The sequence below is a fragment of the Gobius niger genome (genome assembly GCF_951799975.1).
Source record: "Gobius niger genome assembly, chromosome: 2".
Lineage (NCBI taxonomy): Eukaryota > Metazoa > Chordata > Actinopteri > Gobiiformes > Gobiidae > Gobius > Gobius niger.
Window position 1 is genome coordinate 3,136,826 of NC_136853.1, and position 20,698 is coordinate 3,157,523.

General features: G+C 44.2%; 1 protein-coding gene across 1 annotated transcript in view; it reads right to left on the minus strand.

Annotated features, from left to right (window-relative positions):
- The window catches only part of LOC306959899 (cytidine monophosphate-N-acetylneuraminic acid hydroxylase-like), a gene marked incomplete at both ends in the record, with an annotated part of 31,262 nt that overhangs the window by 1,443 nt on the left and 9,121 nt on the right, over window positions 1-20,698 (minus strand). The window contains 10 exons of the mRNA XM_079552151.1: window positions 595-711; window positions 4,721-4,895; window positions 5,295-5,438; window positions 5,777-5,912; window positions 8,030-8,167; window positions 9,870-9,951; window positions 10,035-10,101; window positions 13,330-13,410; window positions 13,663-13,853; window positions 14,615-14,724. Of these exons, the coding sequence (XP_079408277.1) occupies window positions 595-711; window positions 4,721-4,895; window positions 5,295-5,438; window positions 5,777-5,912; window positions 8,030-8,167; window positions 9,870-9,951; window positions 10,035-10,101; window positions 13,330-13,410; window positions 13,663-13,853; window positions 14,615-14,724 (1,241 nt within the window). The remainder of the gene's footprint in view (window positions 1-594; window positions 712-4,720; window positions 4,896-5,294; window positions 5,439-5,776; window positions 5,913-8,029; window positions 8,168-9,869; window positions 9,952-10,034; window positions 10,102-13,329; window positions 13,411-13,662; window positions 13,854-14,614; window positions 14,725-20,698) is intronic.

A 20,698-nucleotide genomic window follows, 5' to 3' on the forward strand; every position in this document is an offset into this window, starting at 1 on the left:
CAGTCTACCCCAGGGCAGCTGTGGCTACAATAGTAGCTTACCACCACTGAGTGAATGAATAATGACTCCAGTGTAGCGCTTTGAGAAACTTGGTTGGTAAAGTGCAATACAAGTGTAAACCATTAATATATGAAACAAAATCATCATTCTTAACAGTTTTTAAAGCTGTTCAAATGAAGTTCTGCTGAGACTGGCCCATGGATCTATTATAAACTGGCCGAGCTCCAGAGTGTCACATCCAAAGCCGTCCTGACTCCTGAAATGCCTTTAAAACTTATGTTCCCTGTTCATTCAAACCAGAGTTGAAAATAGTCGCAAAGGATGAGAAAAGTTTGTATTTTTAAACCAAATCTGTCATTTGTTTATTGGAGCACTTCACAGAGTCATGACATTGGTTTATTTCATAACGAGCTGATAATTAACTGCCTAGATTTCACTGTAAACATGTACAAATATAATCACAGACGTGTCTCAGATCAAGGTGTCGTTGTAGAACTGTTTGTTTCTTTGACAGCATGTGCTTCACAGAGTGAAAAGTGTCCGTTTCCTGAGACTCAAACCGGACTCGGACTTGGACCCCAGACTCAGACTCACCTCTAAGTAGGAGTGCTCCCTGTCGGGGCGTTCGGCTGGAAACGTGAGGTCACTGAAGTCCACCAGATAATCAAAGCCATTGGGGAAGGGCTGGAAGTCATCGTCTGTCTCGATCACCTTCAACACAAAAACATGGAGGATTTTCATAAGAAACTATTACAGAGTGTGGAGGAGAACGGGGAAGAGAGGAAACTCCCAAAGCAAAACCACCAAAGAAGCAAAACCACAGGAAAACGACGGGAATATGAGTGTGTTTCGTGTCAGGAGGAAACAGCAGCAGGAGTCTGAAAGATGTTAATTTCCTATAACTTGTTAAAGAGGGGGTATTATGCGTTTTTCAGCCACATAGCACCAGTCTATATCACACTACAATGATGACGAAACCTTCTGTTGGTCTGTCAATGCAGTAAATTAGAATAACTGCCTTGTATAAAATTGCTCTTTCAAAATGGCCGTAGCAAATGACTTGAAATAGGCCTCTGTCTCTTTAAGAACCTCTGACCCTTTCAGACACGCCCCCTCCACACGCTGTCTGTGGCATCACAACACTCCGCTCGTTGTCTCCACAGTATAGGCTATATGCACAGTTTCCCCACGTGACGTCTTCCTGGACAGTCAGCCAGACGCAGCACTTCCTGTTGCTGGTCGTTTACGTTCACAATTAGCAGGTTCCCACACAAAAATAGCGATAGCTCAGGATCTGGTTAAGGACAACGAGTTACTGATGGACAGTCACAGCAACGTGTTACAAACATCATGTTCGCTGTAAATCCAGCCCCAAAGGAAACGCCAGCTGTCGTAAGGTAGGAGCTTATATCTTAGAGCTAAAGGCTAGTGTTGAAAAATGATAATATAAGATGTAAACAAGTAAATATTATTTAAACTACTAACAGGACAATTCTTTTTTGCGCTGGCTCGTTCTAAACTTTGCGCTAGTTTTATTTTTTATTTTGTTAGCCGCGTTAGCTTCAAGACAAAAACATCCACCGTTATGAACACGGAGGTTTCCTCCAGTGAAGTCGTTGCGTCTCACGTAATATTTTTTAACTTGCTCCAGCCACATCCGAACTTTTACTCGCTGTCCTTTACCAAATCTTAAGCTATTGCTTCATTTCTGTGGGACCTGCTAATTTTTAATGGGAAGAGATGACAGACAGGAAGGACAGCCTCTGGCTGACTGTCCAGGCGGAAATCACGTGGGGTCACTGTGCATATAGCCCATTGAAACTACGATCGGTGCATTTTAATTGTTATTGTTGGAAAGGAGCTACTGTTTATCACTTTGTGAACAATGGCCACACAGGATATTATTTGGAGACGAACCTTCCACACCGGACGCTTGGAAGGGGCTCTTGCCTGAAAAATAACTGCTGTTTGGAGGCTCTCTCTTTGCATCTGCCATGCCCTATGGATCTCTAACTATACCCCCATGGACGACACCAGGATCTGCAGGAGACCATACCATTCAAAAGACGGACATTATCTGTGCAGGTGGACAATGGTTTTTCGAGGTTACCCGTTAGCTTGTTATAATCGACTACAGCTCATTGTTGATGAAAAGTCTGTAATAAACCACAAATGTGTAAAGCCAGGCTCATTGTGTGATCATCGTAAAGGCTGCTTCAAGCAGTTGCCTGTTTTAGTGGCCTTTTTAATGCATAATATGCTGCTTGTATTCAGTGAATTTTCCCGTTAGTTTGTCGCGGCTAGCTTGTTAGCTCCGGGAGAAAGCCACTTGGCTATGACCCATTGTAGATGAAATGTGAGCAATAAACTTCCAAATCAACAAGCCTGGCTCCGTGTGTGATCATTGTTAAACGGTTCTTTATGTGTGTGGTGATTTTATTGACTTTATGTGTGCATATTTCTCGTTTTCACGTGATGACTCGAGGTTTAGCTTAGCATTAGCTTTCTCCGGAGGCTCTGTGCATCATCAAGGCCCAGCGCAGAACCAGACACTGAAATAAGTGTTCTTGTCACCGGTTTTAATCCTGGGTGTTTCGGTAACAGAAACACTGATGTGTGTCTTCGTAAAAGTCTGCTGTGGCTCCGGTTCACAACACATGAAGCTAATCCTCCATGATGACTCTGTTTACATCTTAGGGCTAGACACTGCAGGGAGGGGGTTCTGCTGAGGGGCAGTGGTTGGTTACTCGGCTGGTGACGAAAGGTCGGAGGCGTATCCTGGAGGTCGAGGGCGTTCCCTGAAGGAATCAGGCGTTTTATCCCTAAAATGGCCGCTATCAGAGTTTTTACAGATTACTCGAAAATACGTGAATGTGCCAAGGCAACACTTCAGGCATGGTTTTAATGAGGGAATGACTTAATAACATGATGTAAAGCTTGAAAAAGTCGATTTTGCATAATACCCCCCTTTAAATTGTTATGGTTTTGTGGTTTTGACGCAGCACAATGTAAAGTGAGGAATACAGAATGATTAATGTCAGCTTATTTCACAGCTGTGGGTCTAATTTCATTGATTGTATGTTTTGAGCTGAATAAAAACTTAAAACAACAAGAAGGCGACGCAGAAGCAGCACCAGAGTTTGGGACAAATACCATTATTATTGATGTAAAATCTCATTGGAGCAAGCAAAATCCAAGCTGTGCCACTACTAATGCTAATGCTACTAAGAGATGCTAATGCTACAAACTAATGCTAACACTACTAAGTAATGCTAACGCTACTAACTGATGCTATCGCTTCTAACTGATGCTAACGCTACTAAGTAATGCTAATGCTACAAACTAATGCTAATGCTACTAACTAATGCTAACGCTACTAAGTAATGCTAATGCTACAAACTAATGCTAACACTACTAAATGATGCCAACACTACTAAGTAATGCTAATGCTACAAACTAATGCTAACGCTACTAACTAATGCTAACGCTACTAACTGATGCTAATGCTACAAACTGACGCTACCGCTACTAAGCAATGCTAATGCTACAAACTAATGCTAACGCTACAAACTGATGCTAACGCTACAAACTGATGCTACCGCTACTAACTAATGCTAACACCACTAATTTCTGCTAACGCTACTAAGTAATGCAAATGCCACTAACTAATGCTAACACTGCTAACGCTAACACCACAAACTAAGCTAGCACCACAAACAAATGCTAATGCCACAAAATAATGCTAATGCCGCTACCTAATGCTAATGCTACTAACTAATGCTAACGCCACTAACCAATGTTAACGCCACTAAATAATGCTAACGCCGCTAACCAATGCTAGCGCTAAGTGCCAGTCCATTATTTTTTGCTTCGTAATAGTAATGTTCATTGTGTCTAGTACTTGCACTATAGCAATAGATACTTGTTTTATTTTTATTTTCTATAAAGATACTATTCTGTGCTATTCTAATCTGTTCACATGGGACTGGAGGAGTCCAGATAAAATCAGTTACTGCACGAAAACAAAGCCGTTTTCTGGCCACGCAGAGAATGTTGCTGCAAATTAACATTGGACATTTTACACAAATCAATCAACTAAACATCGAACATTTTCCCCCGACCGGAAGTGTCAGGACAACGAAGTTCAGAGACAAGGCAAAAAAAGGCAAAAGTGGGCGGGGCGGAATAAGGTGAATAGTGTTAACGATCAGTGATTAGCACTCGTTAGCGTTGCATACATTTCTCCATTGTGAGATCAATAAAGGCTATCTTATCTTAAAAGTCTTCTTCTGATGACAGGTGGGGGAGAGGTGTGCACCTAAAACTGTGGTTATAAAAGATATATAACTGTGGATATATAACTTTTATTGTTCCAACACACACACACCTTTATCTTGTGGCATCTATTTGAGATCTGATGCTTTATTGCCATTATGTAGATTTTATGATATGAGTTTATGACCATGTCCTGGTGTCACCTTTGCAACGACGAGCGTTTACAAGAAGATGGTGTTAAACAAATGAACTAAAGGGGAACTGTTACAACTTCTGACTTCTGTGTCTAAACAGGCTCTATCTCTAACTTCCTTTAAAGTTAAAATGGATGAAACGTTTTGAAACCCTGCGAGGCAACACAAAGTGCTCTTATGTTCCGTGTCAGGAGGAAGCAGCAGCAGCAGGAGTCTGAGAGAAGATGTCGTCAGATTGCCAGTTCATTTACCCTGACCACCAGATTGTAGTTGTGGAATCCAGCCCACGTGTAGTAGAACTGGATCCACTCGGGGTACGAGAAAATGTGGGCGCTGATGGCACGGTTCTGTTCGCTCACGTACAGCCCGAAGTCCCAGGTGTCCTTGAGCACTTTGGTGTCAGCCGGGGGGGCTCTCACTGCTCGGCTGCGAGCGGTCGCCGGGCGAAAGGAAAGAGTTCAAAGGTTAGTGATTGTTGTCAGAGGAGAGACAGTATTTCTGCACCTGAATCTTACAAATGTATTAGTTACAAAACAACAAGGCGACACACGGTTAGCAAATACAGATCATAAACTTTTGGGGAAACTCAATTCCGCATTTACGAAATACATACCAGGTCAGTGTTGAGCCGCAAAAAGCAGAAGCTGGGACATAAATGTGCCCGATCTATAGAAATAGGGTCGTTCGCCTGATCTCAAAAGGCCATAGTAGAGCGGAGACAAAGCGTGCCTCATTCCACCCCCTCTACTGACGCTTGGTTTCGGTTGTTTGCTAGCTTCCTTTACTCCCTGAAGGAATAAAGTAAGGAGTAAGGGAGCATCGTACCTGTCACTGGGGTCTCGAAGGGCCAGTCCCAGGTCCAGCACTGCTCCTGGTTGTGGGGTCCACGTCTTGATCTCTGGAGCCTGTTTGTTGATCAGTGCGTTCAAGTCGGCCGCACTGTTCTTTGTGTTGGTCTCCTTGATGTATCTGTGCAGACAAGACTCGCCTAACTATGTATCGACATCCAGTATGAAGCAGTTCTTACAATCACGACTGCATCGAGGGTCGAGGTACAAGTGCAGACGAATTGCACGACAGAGAAGTGAATCTCAATTACTGCTTCATGAAACTTTGCCAAAAACAGGCGTTGTATAGAATCATCATCAATCAAAAGGGATTGAACTGCAATTTTCTTTTATAATACTTAAACTTGTATGTTTTTCTTTTGGTCATGGCTCGTCAGTAATGAGTGGAAAGTGGGGCCTGAAGCTACAGAGAACAAGCAACAATCACACTGCTTGTTTTACACACAGTCCGGGAAATACCTGTCCGAGGGATGGGCCTCCACGAAGTATCCCGCGAAGGGGCAGTAGACTTTGGGCTGGAGGGACTTCACCAGCGACGCCTTGTAGTTGAGCAGCTTCTTCCGTTCATTCTTCACAAACTGCGCTTTCCACGAGTCTGCGGTGGACATCAGACAGACGGTCATTTACCGCTCAGTTTGGGCACATGGCAGGATAACTGCGCCGATTTTAGCCTCAATTCTCCTCTTCGGACAATCTTAAGGACGCTCTGATCATCATAATGGCTCTGAAGATAATCTGATCAAATACTTTAACGATACTTGGTTTTCGATACCATTCCTAAATGGTCAGAACCTTTAAACAGAACGTTGGAAGAGTAAAAAAGAAGACAAATGGGAAATTAACAGTTTCTCAGATTGCTTGTTATGTACCCTTTGGATTCCCCCATAGACCCATAATGACACAGACATAGTCTAGGACGATAAGCATTTGTGCCGCCAAAACAATAAATGGTAAATGGACTCAACTTATGAAGCACTTTCTACCTTTATCAGGCCCAGAGTGCTTTGCAGTAAGGAACCAGTCACACATTCACTCTCTCAACCCAGGTTTTTAACCTCTCTATTAAGATCCTGTGGTGTACTGTGTCAAACGCAGCGCTCAGGTCCAGCAGAACTAAGACTGTGACCTTGCCTGCATCTGTATTTAGCAATGGCCGCTGGCTGCCCTGCTTTTTGACCACAAACGTGGGGGCCGCCATTGCTCCGCCGTTGCTGTAGTACCTCCATATCGCCGCTAGGCCCCCATTGAAAAGCATTGGACTTCAGACACGTTAAAAACTACTTTAAAGCCTGGTTTCAATTGTTTCAACACTAGACTAGGCTAGATATTCCTCCTGAGATAACGCTGGGTTAATAACAATATATGAAACCAGGCTGGTTTTCGTAATATGAATTTTTGAAATCTCGTACTTAATGAGGCTCGGACTGTTAGCATTGGAGCAGCGCGAGCTACACGTCACACAAGGGCCGAGTCTACAGTGAAGATCCCGCCCGTATGTCCTTTTTAGGAACATGCTTCGTCAGAGCTGGGGAGGGGGAGCCTGTAAATCCGCCATGAATTGCCCCACGGCCGTGGTCAATCTGGTAAACGGGGAGGAGTGAGCAGAAGACGTCAATTTTTTTTTACAGTCTATGGTATTTAGCCTGATGTCATTTGTCACTTTGATCAAGGCTGTCTCAGTACTGTGACAGGGTCTAAAGCCCGATTGGAACACGTCAAAAACATTATTTACAAGAAGAAAGTCCGTAAGCTGGCTGTAAACCACTTTCTCCAAGACAATTCCTATAAAGGGCAGATTTGATATAGGCCGATAATACACCAGGCACAGGCAGCGTCCCATCAGGCAACACATAGTTCAACACATGAGGCTGGACCTTTTGTGTGGGATAGTCTTGTTCCAAATACTAATCCAAGACAGCACAACATTTCAGCTCGTTTGAAGTATGATCAAACCCACCTTCTGTAATGCTGAGGGGCTGTTTCTGCACGGTGCGGCAGCTGGAGAATTATGCACATAAAAGTTTGGCCGTAAAAGTTCAATCTCACCATAGGGCATCATATTGGCTCGGGCCGGCCCTGATAGCCAGAGTCGTCCCATTCTCTCTCAGGCCAACACAGAGACACTAATGCATGATTCTATCACCGGTCGTATCGAGTCCTGTAATGTCCTCTCTGGTCCTCCTATAAAGAGGATCTCAGGTTTACAACTTTTACAAACTTCAGCAGCTCGTGTCCTGACGAACACCAGGAGGCGGGACCACATTACACCGGTTTAGAATCGCTGCATTGGCTCCTGTGTGTTTCAGGAGCGACTTTAAAGTTCTTTCAATGGTTTTAAAATGTCTTAATGGTCTCATCTTTCAGGACTGCTTTTACCTTATGAACCTTGTAGCTGTGCTGGACGACTGCCACCCCAACATTTCTTTTCGGCACCTGCTTTCGTTACCAGCTGGAACCTAAACCTCTTTTTTTTAAAACCAGACTTCAATGAAGTTTCTTGAGTCTGTGCTCTATTGAAGTGTGGAACGTTTCGCCTCTCATCCACAAGGCTTCGTCAGTGACCTTAAGACAGACGAGCTCTACCTGATTTCTCTAATGGACGGCTCTATAAGTAACGATAATTAGATAATCATATATGCACTATAAAGAAAACAAACGTTATTCCAAACACGCTCAGGTTTACCGTAGTGAAACACAATCTGACGGACTGACCGGTGTATTTGCCTCCGTAGAAGGTCATGGGGAACCCGGACGCTCCCCCGGCAAAGTCGCTCATCATCAGGGCAACGTTCCGAGGAAGCCTGCCCCCGTTGGGCCTGGTGCAGTCCACCGTGTTCAAGATCATGTGGCCTAGAACGAGCAGTTCATTTAAAGCCGCTGTGCAGAACATGCAGGGTGTTATCCTGTAGGCCTACTGTCTGTTACTACCACACAAGAGCGACTGTCAGGAGTGAGGAGACGTTTATATTAGTGCGTAGTTGACCTTTCACTGACCCGGCGGTGATTTAAGGAGGTGTGTGTGGATCGGGAAGTGCTGCCTCCGCGACCAGGCCCCGGATAAAGAGGAAGAAAAAGGATGGATGTTTACACTGTGTCAGGTGTCCAGAACGGCTTCTCTGCGTCTCGGTGGGACAATAAACAGTGTAACACCACTCCAGAACAAGAAACTTTCCTGGAAGTTTCCCTTGCGTCTCTTCTGGACATATTCAGCCAAAAAATTCTGTTTGCGAGAAGTCACCATGTGGCTCCTGGCAAACAGTAAACAGGACGTCTTATGGTTTTCTTTGAAAAATGCCACTGTGTCATAAAGGCCAGATTTGTGCAGTTACGACTAATAGTTGTTCTGTGGACAGTTTCCCCCACCTGAGCTGTGTCTCTCTGCAGTTCATCAGGGTCATCATAGGCGTCTCTGTAACAGCTGTGGTCAGTGCTGTCCTTGGTCGGTCAGTAAGTTTAGGTCTTTAGTTCTTTCCATTCCTGGATGGTGGATTTAACTGTACTCTGTGAGACATTCAAAGCTTTGGAAATCTTCTTATAACCTAACCCAGCTTTATGTTTCTCAGTAACTTGATCCCGGACCTGTCTGGTGAGTTCTTGGACTTCATGAAGCTTCTGCTCCACAATAGTCTCTAACAGACCTGAGACCATCACAGAGCAGCTGTGTTTGCACTGACATTAGAAACACAAAGGTCGACTCTGTTTAGTCACTGGGTCAACATGGGATCATTCAGAAATCACCAGGCAACTTCTGAAGGCGACTGGCTGCACTAGAAGGAAAGGGGGGCTGGTACTTTTGTACATCCCACAAAAAAAAAATCAAATCAAAATCATGTATAAATTTCATTTGACTTCACGATTGTGTGTCACTTAGTGTGCGTCTTTCATATACAATTTCAACTCAATGTATTTATGTTTTTGTCCCATAGTGTGGCAAAATGTGGAAAAGTTAAAGAGGTCCATACTTATGTAAACCACTGTAGCATTTTAAACTCTGAAAATAAACTGTCATCACTGACATGTGATTAAAAGTCTACATTATTACATGACGGATTAAAGACGTACGGACACTGTGGAAACTAGAATGTGTGATTTCACGTACGTAAAACGGGCCGTGGACGTAACGTGCTCAGTGTTAATGACGCGTCAGAAAACCTACCAGAAACCCCCAAAACCCTTAAATAGAATCGATCCTCAAGCATCATTGGAGCCACCAGGATGGAAAGTAAAGGTACTAAACTAACCCCCCAAGCAGCCCCGGGTCACTGGAAGAACAAATACGCACTAATATGAACTTTATTTGAACATAAAGATGTCGCATAGTCAGAGCTGTGGGAAGATGATTTAGTTAGGGGGGGCTGAGGGACAAAATGTACCCCAAAAACACTTTTTCCTTTTTATTAATATGGTCTGCAGTTCCCAAACTATCCAACAGGGGGAGCTGCAGCCCCCTCAGCACCCTGGGTTCCCACGGCCTTGTGCATAGTGCAGCTTTAGCTTAGAATGAAATAACATTAGCTGCATTGGAACTCTCAGTCACTTGCTTTGGATTTACCTTTGTACTGGACAATGATGCAAGTGTCCATTTCAGGGTGAACTCCGTCCATCAGAATCATGAACCGCAAATGTTCATCCACCTGCGCCACACGGAGACGGGTCAGAGTCTCACTTCTGTGCTACTTCCTGTACTTACTGGGACACCAACACTTCCGCTGCTTACGTTTTGCCAGACGCCAAATGGAACCACCTTGATGTTGTTGAGTTTCACTCCGCTTCGCTCCAGATACCTGCAGCACAGGAACACCAGGGTGAAGCAGTGGAGATGCAGGCCAGTGTCAGAGGAGAACTCATGTATCTTAGTGAAGCAGTGGAGATGCAGGCCAGTGTCAGAGGAGAACTCATGTATCTTAGTGAAGCAGTGGAGGTGCAGGCCAGTGTCAGAGGAGAACTCATGTATCTTAGTGAAGCAGAGGAGGTGCAGGCCAGTGTCAGAGGAGAACTCATGTATCTTAGTGAAGCAGTGGAGGTGCAGGCCAGTGTCAGAGGAGAACTCATGTATCTTAGTGAAGCAGTGGAGATGCAGGCCAGTGTCAGAGGAGAACTCATGTATCAGCTCTGTTTCAAAAAACATCTACAATATGTGACTAAGAACGTCACCATCGCTACTACGACTATACTGTCCACTTCAATTGTTCAATGAATAACTCATGATGACAGATGTGCAAGAAACTACAAAAAAATCTTTAAAACCACAATCAATATTTGTGAAACTCCACAGAGAGTTACTTAACAGACTTATTAATCAGGACCATGAGCCAAACACGCTGAACCTACTGCTGTAAAAGTCATATTTACCAAAATCGCTACATCCGGGTTAGCGGAGATAAATTCTAACGACGCAGCAGCTACGCTAACCCCGGAGGTATTGACTTGAGTAAATATTACTTTTTTAGCAGCAGGTGCGGCATTTTTGGCTAATGAGTCTGATGAAAAGTAAGTTCAGCAACTCTCTGCTGAGTTTCAGAAATATTGATGGTTGTTTTGAAGAGTTTTTTTCTCGCATATTTGTCGGCTCGGACCCGGAAGCGGAAGTCGTAACGTCACACTTAAGCATATAGACACAGACGGTGTCTCTGGATTTGCCCATATATGGTCATGTTTGAAAACAGTTAAGGGGGAAAACAATTGAGAAAAATCTAAACTTTCTCTAATTATTCAAAAACTACTTTAACAAATGCTGAATTTTGAATAAAGTTTCTACTGAATAAAGATACAAAGACATGGGGAGGAGCAAAGTGGTTCAACAGCCCATAAAAACATGAATAAAGGAGAATGCTAACATGATGCTACATGTTAGCATCGGGCTAATGCTAACGCTAGCTAACGTTAGCTACGACTGCTGCTTTTTCACTTCTACTGAACAATCTGCTGTGAGTAAACTCCATATGGACCCGATTTACACTTGACTTGTACGTCATAAATACGTTTATATTTCGCCCGAAAATGGCTGAAAAGAGTGAAAAAATTGTGTTTCCCAAAAGATTCGGTTTTCCCCATCAGCAAAGCCACGCCCCCTTCTAAAAAGCAATGCGTTACACTTTCACCAGTCGCATCTCAAAAAGAAAATGTATGAATTAAAATGATCATTAATATGAGTCACTGGGTCCAGGATCTCTCTGTACGAGACCAAAATGTCCCAAAAACAAAATAATTTAACCTCTTTATAATATTACTAGCTGAGACCCGGCCTTCGGCCGGGCCTCGCTAGTCTCCACATTTGATATTCTGAGATTATGAGTGATTACAAAGAAATGTCCAACCCGTCACACAGGTCAGCTGTAGACCAGTGGTTCCCAACCCATTCCAAAAACTATGGCCACTACAAATGTGTAAAATAATGAATGCTAAAAATAATGTCAAACAAACTGCAATTGGAGTGTTTGATGCACCCGTGCTCCTTTCTTATAAACTACATCGACAATATTTTCGCTAAACTCAGGGAATAGAATTCAAGAGACAGTGGAATAATTATGGATAAATATTAGGGGTTCAGCTCTAACGGTTTGGGTCACGGTGCAGGACCCGTGGTTTGGTGCATCACGGTAGTGCACACAATCAAAAAAATAATGAGTAGGTTTTGAAGTGAAATAGCCTAATGATCGTTGTTAGACAGTATTTATAACCTGACAATAAAATGGGCAATGCGTTCAAAGCTGCTTTAGAATAAAATGTACCTCTGGGCTCACAATACGTGACAGCAAAATAGAAAACAAATGGTACAGCAGCAAAGTAAAAAAAAAGAAAAAAAACTACGCAGTGCAGGCCATGCGCTCGTTAAGTAGTAGTTTCATTTTCGCTTTTACGCACACGGAGGATAAATCAGTCGGAGCAGCGCGTTTGATTAGAGGCTCGTGTTTGAGCAGGTTTTGGGCAATGTTTTGCGTGTACTGTTTTTTCGGAGACAAAGCTTTGGAGACGTATATGGGCAGGATTGGATGTTACGCATTTGTCTGCGTGTCTAACATTACGCAGCCCTGGATGTAAAATGAACCACAGCCTCGGTAACTGCAGGAGAGACTTAAACAAAGACACGCAGATGTGTTTTGGAGGAACGTCTGCGTCTGCAGGTTAGCGGTGAGTGACAATGACACACATCGCCCTGGTTGGATGCGCGCGCACACATACACGCGCGCACGCACATACACGCACACACACACGCACACACCGCCCTGTTTGGATGCGCGCACACGCACGGCAGCACCAACCACGCACACACTCAGTACTGTCGCCAGGCTTCCTGGTGTTCCCAAACGGTCTCCCATCCCAGTCCTAACCAGGCCCGTCCCTGCTTAGCTTCAAAGTCGGTATGGGAAATAAACATGGCGGCGTCCAGGCGGCGGCCATTGAGATTGCGTTTTCTATAATAGATAGGCCTTTAGAACGCGGTGATGTCCCCTGAAACCCAGCAATAGCATTTGTTCTTTGTAGAACTTGTGTTTTAACTGGAGTAACTCGGATTACATTTACAGATGTTAAACGATGACTGTTTGACCAGTGGTTGAACCGATCAAAGCTGTCGGTGATAAAAACGTGATCTCTTAATTACACTATAACAGACAGTGGCGTAAACGTTACTACATGAGGATCTTTTAGTGTGAACAGATGATCCCTCTTCACTCACCTGTTTGTTCTTAATAAACCAATAAAAACATTTGGCGCGAGGGTTTGGGTTCTCACGAGGTTTGCGAACAGTAAAGAGGCCACAGGCGAAACTCTTGGGTTACATTATATTTCATGTTTATTGCAGCTCGTATTTCAGGATCGTTCACTTTTAGAGCAAAGGTTTATCGTTATTTTCAGGCTTTAGAGTCGACACATCGAGTAGAGTCCATGATATCGTTTACCGTGATATTTTCCTGCCCCAATACATCGAACATGAGCGGGTTCTACAGATGCTAAACACGGTCAGACGAGGTGCTTCGTTTGAAATATTTGACAGTGGATTTCAGACTGACCAGAAGACGGGTCTGGAGGTGTCTCCCACGTAGATGGGCGTGTCCGGCCTCCTCTCGGACAGGACTCTGAGAGTGGGGTAGCTGCAAAAACAAACAAGTTCATACTTTCCACCGTGAATCCCGGACTCTCGAGCGCACCTGAATACAAGCCGCTCAAACTCAATTCAAAAAGAACAAACACACACTGGATACAGGCCCTGACCCCAACCTTTTTGTTTGAGTGAGGGATTGTTTTGGTCAGCAAGATGGCGGCTGTGAGATCCTGGAAACCGATGATGTGTGTATATTGTGAAGCTCCACCCTCCTGACTGAGAGGCAGGAGGCTGTGGTTACCTGAGGTGGTCGGAGTGCATGTGGCTGATGTAGACCAGGTCCGCTCCGCACAGCCGGTCTCTCCAGTCGGCGGGAGGCTCGTGGAGGAGCCACCAGCCTCGGGCGAAGGCCGGGCCCTGAAGCCACGGGTCCAACAGGAACCGGCACGAGCCCAGCTGCAGCTCCACACAGGCGTGGGTCAGGTAAGTCACCTGTTCACACACAAATCAGGTGTTAAAGTCACCTGAGGAACTGTGAGGAGGCACAGAGTGTTTACAGCTGTTCAGAGGGATCCAGCTTTACTGCACCGATAATAACGTGCCCAGGATTAGAACGACCTCGAACCTCTGCTCAAAAGTAAATATTATTGACGTCCTCGGAGACTCTTTTCCCGTGCAAATCTCCTGTTCGACTTTAACCAAATCGAACAAGAGACAAAATGTTTCAAAATAGCGACAAAAAACAAGACGAAGAGGAAGAACAAGGGTGAGAAAGTTACAAAAACACAACAAAAAAGTGACAAAATGCGAGGAAAAAGATCCTTCTAGATCAGTTTTGTAGGTCTTAGCTTTCAAATGAGGCATTACACTGGCCTGTAGGCTGTGAGCTTTTAGATTCAGGTAAAGCTGAACTTTAATGTACTTGGTTAAGGCTGGGGGCTGAGAGGTTAAGAGACCGATTTAGCTCCAAGCCTTTTGCTGCAGTGTCTCCCTTTAAAACAAGCAGTCATTGTGAAAGGAATAAACATATTTAGATCAATATCTGAGCGCATTGAAAAGAAAATCCAGAGAAACTAACATTTCTGGGCGAGCGGGTGTTTGAAAGGAGCTTTGTAAACAGCTCTGAAGCTAATGGTTTAATCCCACTATAGTGAATAGGACTTAAGGCCCATTGATCTGGCAGCAGAGGTTGAAAGGCCCGAGACAAAACCACTCCTCTTGTGTAGTGTCGACTGTAGTAGAAGCTCACAGACCTGCACCTCTCCCGGCTGCAGCTCCAGAGTCTCCCGGGGGTCCTTTAACCAGGGGTCCTCAGGGTCCAACTCCAGCAGCTGCAGACCTCCGCCCTCCAGAACCTCCACCTCTGAACCGACAGTTATTACAGAACAGGAGGAAACCCATCAGTATGAAAAACACTTTCCATTGTCACATTTATGTAGTTATATTTCCACAGGCCACGTGTAACAGGTCCTGGCACTTCCAGAGAAAATCAACAACAAACCAAAAACAAAATGGGAGAAAATAAAGTAAAAATCACTGTATGTTTGTAAGTCACCTACGCCGTTTAAAAACCGTCACTTGAGACCTTCATTTAGTGGATTTTCCCAGCAAATGAACAGCAGGTCTATTCAAAGTGGCCCAAAGGCGAACGTTCTCCAATATCATATACAGTATGTTGAGGTATAGGGCGGATTTTAGTTTCAACAAACCTCCAGTGGACAATAGCTGTGCCTGGAAGGCAGTGTCAAAGGTCACAGGTCGACGTTTCACTCACATTCTGGAAAGAACTGGGAGTGGCATATTTTCCTGCCAAACAACATAGTTCACAATACTGTGAGTTACAATGAGACGGCTTCAGGGTAATGACATCATCGGGGTAATGACATCATCAGGGAAGAATCACACACTTGTGTCGCCTCCTGGTCCTCCTCTGTACCATGACATGTCTTCCGTTTGAGGAGGAGCCACAGAGCCATCTTTTATTACTTTATTATTATCACCCAAAATTACAGCTCGCAGAGTACACTGTGTTCCAAATTATTATGCAAATGATATTTTTCTAAGATTTTCTTATCAACTCGAATGACGGTCAGCATAATTTTCAAGTCTGTAACTGTTAGAGGATAATATGAATGTGATTGGAAAAAAAACTGCCAGTTAAAACAGTCTCAAATTCTTAAATCCATTAAACTTGTGAGTTTGTGGACAGTTTCTGCTTGGATTTGTTTGCAGGATGTCAGAATAGCCTCCCAGAGCTGCTGTTTGGATGAAAACTGCCTCCCACCCTCATAGATGTTTTTGCTAGATCCTCCAACAGTTCTTAATAGGGTTGAGGTCAGGGGAGGAGGGGGTCCACATCATGAGTTTCTCTCCTTTTATGCCCATAGCAGCCAGTGATGCAGAGGTTTTCTTTACAGCAGGACATGATGTCATGATGAAGATGATTTTGTTCGGGAAAGCACGGCTCTTCTTTTTGTAGCATAGAAGAAAGTGGTCAGTCAGAAAGGTCATTTTCACTCTTTCAGGGATCCTAAAGGGGCCGACCAGCTCTCCCCATGACTCCGCCCCCTCCTTACTGACGTCACAGCCTTGTTGGGACATGGTGGTCATTCACCAACTATCCACTACTCCATCCATCTGACCATCCAGGGTTACACGGCCTCATCAGTGAACAAGACTGTTTGAAAATGAGTCTCATGTATTTTTGAGCCACTGCAGCCGTTTCTGCTTCAGCTTCAATTAACTGTGTAGGGGAGGCCGGATAGAAGGTTTATGCACAACTGCAGCCTCTGGAGGGTCCTACAGCTTCATGTTCGGGAGACTCCAGAGGCACCAGCAGCTTAAAATACCTGTCTGCTGCTTTGTAGCATCTGTTCTCTTAATCTGATGTGCTTGTCTGGCAGAAACCGTCCGTATTGTGCCTTTATCTGCACAAACCCGTGTGTGTCTAAATCAGACACAAATCTCTTATCAGTTCGATGATTAAACTTAATCTTTCATGAAATATCGAAGGTTTTCATACCTAGACCAAGGCATTCAACTATTTCATGCTTTTCATCAGCAGAGAGATCCTTTTTCTTTCCTTTATTGCTTGAAAATGTTGATCTGCTTCATAAAGTGGAACATCTTTTTTCAGTAGTTTTTCCCTGAACTGGGCTTAACCTGAAAACTGATCATCCCAGGTCTCTGAGATTCATGTCAGTGATTCATAGAGCCCCAAGACACGATACCATCCATGAGTTTCATTGAATTATTTATTTATTTATTCTTTACCTTTTTGACTCAGAAATACAGTTTGCATAATCATTTGGACACAGTGTACATATTTCTGATCCCTGTTACTTGTGTATCGGTGCACGTTTGCTACGTGGATTCTTGCGTTTCCGGGCTCCAGAAGTGATTTTAATTGGCCTAATAGTTTTATATATTTTATTTGTATAGAGCTTTTCTAGACACTCAAAGACGCTTCACAGAAATACAATAGAGTGCATACATCCCTCGCTCTTTCGCCGACTTATTTTTAACACAAAGTATTAACGGCATACGCACATTGTGTTCTGCGTCCTGATTGGCTCGTCGCAGAGTGAGCCCTCGTCTCGCTGCAGGGAGGATCTCTGTAGGGTCAGCGGACACACTGAACACCACAGATTCACAGCAACACAGGCCGGGCACGAGCGGGTCCGACTCCGCGATCACTTTCTCTGAACGTCTCCGCGATTATAAACTCCGCGAGCATGTGGCGCTCGCTTCAGCGAAACGCTCGCCCTCTGACCCCGAAACTGCTACGATAAAGCTTTGGTCATAGTGACGATTGTCTCACCGGAGACGAGAGCAGCTCACGATGTTTCTCCACGTCTGTGATGTGAATCTACAGCTCTTAGGTGGTGTATTCATCATCATTGTTTATTCAGACTCTCGCTCCATCGTCCATGTTCACCCCATTGTTGGAAACTTGGTACAGTTTTGTGTGCTTTTCAGACATGTTAAAGAGGGGTATTGTGCTTTTTTCAATCACATAGCACCAGTCTATAGCTCACTACAATGATGACCAAACCTTCTGTTGGTCTGGCCCTGCTAACGCCAGACTAAAATCACAAGTGATATTTAGTCTGGGGACACCAATTCGTTTTCTCGTTGGAGAGGTGTGGTTTACGATCGTCCAGAGCCGTTTATTGGGCGATACGAATGTGTCATGCGTCTGCACGAGGCCACAGCCAATCGTATCATCGTATGAGATGACATATGACGCACCAGCTGTAAACTTTCGAGCTAAACTATTTAGAACAAGGTCTAAAGCTTGATCAAAAAATAGCGTCGCGTCTGCTGCTGTCATGTTAGATCCGTAAATTGTTTTTATTTATTTTTATCCGTAAATGAACTACAAGCTTCCGTATATCGAATAGCGTCATCAACTTGCCGTCGCTTCTCGTTCAGTGATTGGTTCCCAAATCCATGCGAAAATTTCGGCCATGGTTCCCAGGCTCGAGCTCACACAGCAGCATGGTGTTAGCCAGGTTACTGTTGGTCTGTAAATGCAGTAAATTAGAATAACTGCCTTGTATAAAATGTCTCTCTCAAAATGGCTGTAGTGAATGTATTGAAATAGGCCTCTGTCTCTTTAAGAACCTCTGAGCCTTTAGACACGCCCCCTCCACACGCTGTCTGTGGCATCAGTGGGGAGGGGGTTCTGCTGAGGAGCAGTGGTTGGTTACTCGGCTGGTGACGAAAGCTCGGAGGCGTCTCCAGGAGGTGGGGGCGTTCCTAGGAGGACTCAGGCAAACCTATCCCTAAAATGGCCGCCATCAGAGTTTTTACAGATTACTCAGAAATACGTGAATGTGCCAAGGCAACACTTCAGGCATGTTTTTAATGAGGGAGAGACAGAACAACATGATGGAAAGCTTGAAAAAGTCCATTTTGCATAAGACCCCCCTTTAAGTAAAGTTCACACAAAACGTGATCGAGTCTTATTCAGTACAATCTTATAAGACAAATAAAATCACACAGTGACACCAGGCGTGAGGGAGAACCCGTGTGAACCAGTGAGGAAAGTGTGGTCAGGGGTTTTACAGCCTTAAAACATATATAATAGTTGTAAAACATAAAGCTGACTACTTTGTGGATTTCATATATTGCGGGATATTTTAGATAGTAACCCCCGCGATGAACGAGGGACCACTACAATCCAACATAAAACAGCACATAAAAAACTGGGGGGCACTTACTGGACATTTAAAGTAATGTCCAGGTGGGTTTTGGTCAATTCTGGACGTGATGAAAGCCTGAATCGGACAGAGTTCCAGCGGCGGAGACGGTGAGAGCTGGACGGAGTCGTGATATGTTTTGAGATGAATGCAGGGTTAAGAGTGGGGTCGAGGAGAATTCCAAGGAAGCAGATGAGTGAGGACGGAGTGAATTAAAACAGATCAGTGGGAGCCGCACACGATGGATTCTTTGAAATGATGTCTAGGATGCGATCATTTGTTGTTGTTGTTGTAAAGTGCTTTATTAATAAACTGTTTAATTCTCTAACACCGTCAGAGTTCCGCTTGTTTCACACAGACGAACCCTTCGAGGTGAGAGCAGAGCTATCATGGTTTCTGCCACATGCACTGTTGGCATCATAATAGGTTTGCACCTGTTCAGCCGTAGCTCAGGGGTTGGATCACGTCTTGCTATTGTTTGCACCTGCTTCATTATTTTAACAGGTGTCAGGTTACAGGGACACAATCCTGCGTCTGAGCTTCACTGGCCAGAAATAAAACGGCATTTTCCATCAGGTCCCTTTTCAAATGTACTGTGAAGTACCATGTGCAATAACCCCTGTATTTACTATGATGTAAACCTGCACTGTGATAACATTCTTGTTTATAGTCTGTTTACTTCATTATTTACTGTTTATACTGTCCCTGGTAGTCATTGTGCACAAGATACCACTATTTTACTATTTAAGAGTGTTTCTAAGAGCTGAATGTAACAAGTACATTTCTCCATCTTAAAGGAATAGGCCACCGTTTTTACATACTGAGATATGTTCTTACCTAACCTTAGTGGAGTTAATATATCCCCGTCTGGTCTTTGTCCGTGCGCTCTGTCAGGCAAACGGAGCACATACGCAGCCTCTCCCACATGTCACATAGCTCCAAAAAAGCTCACGATAGAAGCTACCAAGCTCTTCCACGTGTTCCCTATTTAAATAAAGTTACGTGAAGTGTTTTCATGCAAAGTATATTTACACAGAAATGTAACATGTCGATTTTATAAGCAGATAAAAAGGGGGACTATATTGTGAGGCGTAATGATACAGGAGCACAGCGTCCGTGCAGTAACTCCTAAAGACTCCCCCGCTCACTTCCGTCAGTAGAAGCTGCGTGACTTGTAGAGAGCTCGCAGAGAACAGTTGAAGAAGCGTGGATAACTTGTGAACAATGCCTTTTACGTGCATCGTGCCGGGCTGTGATAACAAGCAGAAAGTATATAGTGTAGTAATGTTTCACAGATTTAACTCACCCCGGACGATGACACAGGACTCAGGACCTCCACCATGAGGTAGGAATGCGCAGCACTTTCCCAAAATATATTTTCTGCTTGTTGTAAAAGGCTCTCTACAAGTCACGCAGCTTCTACTGACGGAAGTGAGCGGGGAAGTCTTTAGGAGTTACTGCGCGGACGCTGTGCTCCTGTATCATTACGCCTCACAATATAGTCCCCCTTTTTATCTGCTTATAAAATCGACATGTTACATTTCTGTGTAAATATACTTCGCATGAAAACACTTCACGTAACTTTATTTAAATAGGGAACACGTGGAAGAGCTTGGTAGCTTCTATCGTGAGCTTTTTTGGAGCTATATGACATGTGGGAGAGGCTGCGTATGTGCTCCGTTTGCCTGACAGAGCGCACGGACAAAGACCAGACGGGGATATACACTGCTCACAAAAACTTAGGGCACACTCAATAAGCACAATGTAACTCCAAGTCAGTCACATTTCTGGGATATCAGACTGTCCAGTTAGGAAGCCACGCTTATTGTGAATCAGTTTCACTTGGTGTTGTGGAAATTAAACAGACACAGGTGGAAATGAGCGGCAATTAGCAAGATCACTCCAAAAGAGGAACCACAGACCATTTCCCCGTCTTCATCTTTTGTACTGTATTTTTGGAACACTTTTGCATTTGTCCAGTGTTCTCACCACTAGAGGCATCATGAGGAGCATCTACAACCCACAGAAGCTGCTCAGGGAGTGATGCTCATCCAAAGTGGCACATCCATTCGTGCTGTGGCAAGAAGGTTTGCTGTGTCTCCCAGCGCAGTGTCCAGAGCATGGAGGAGATAC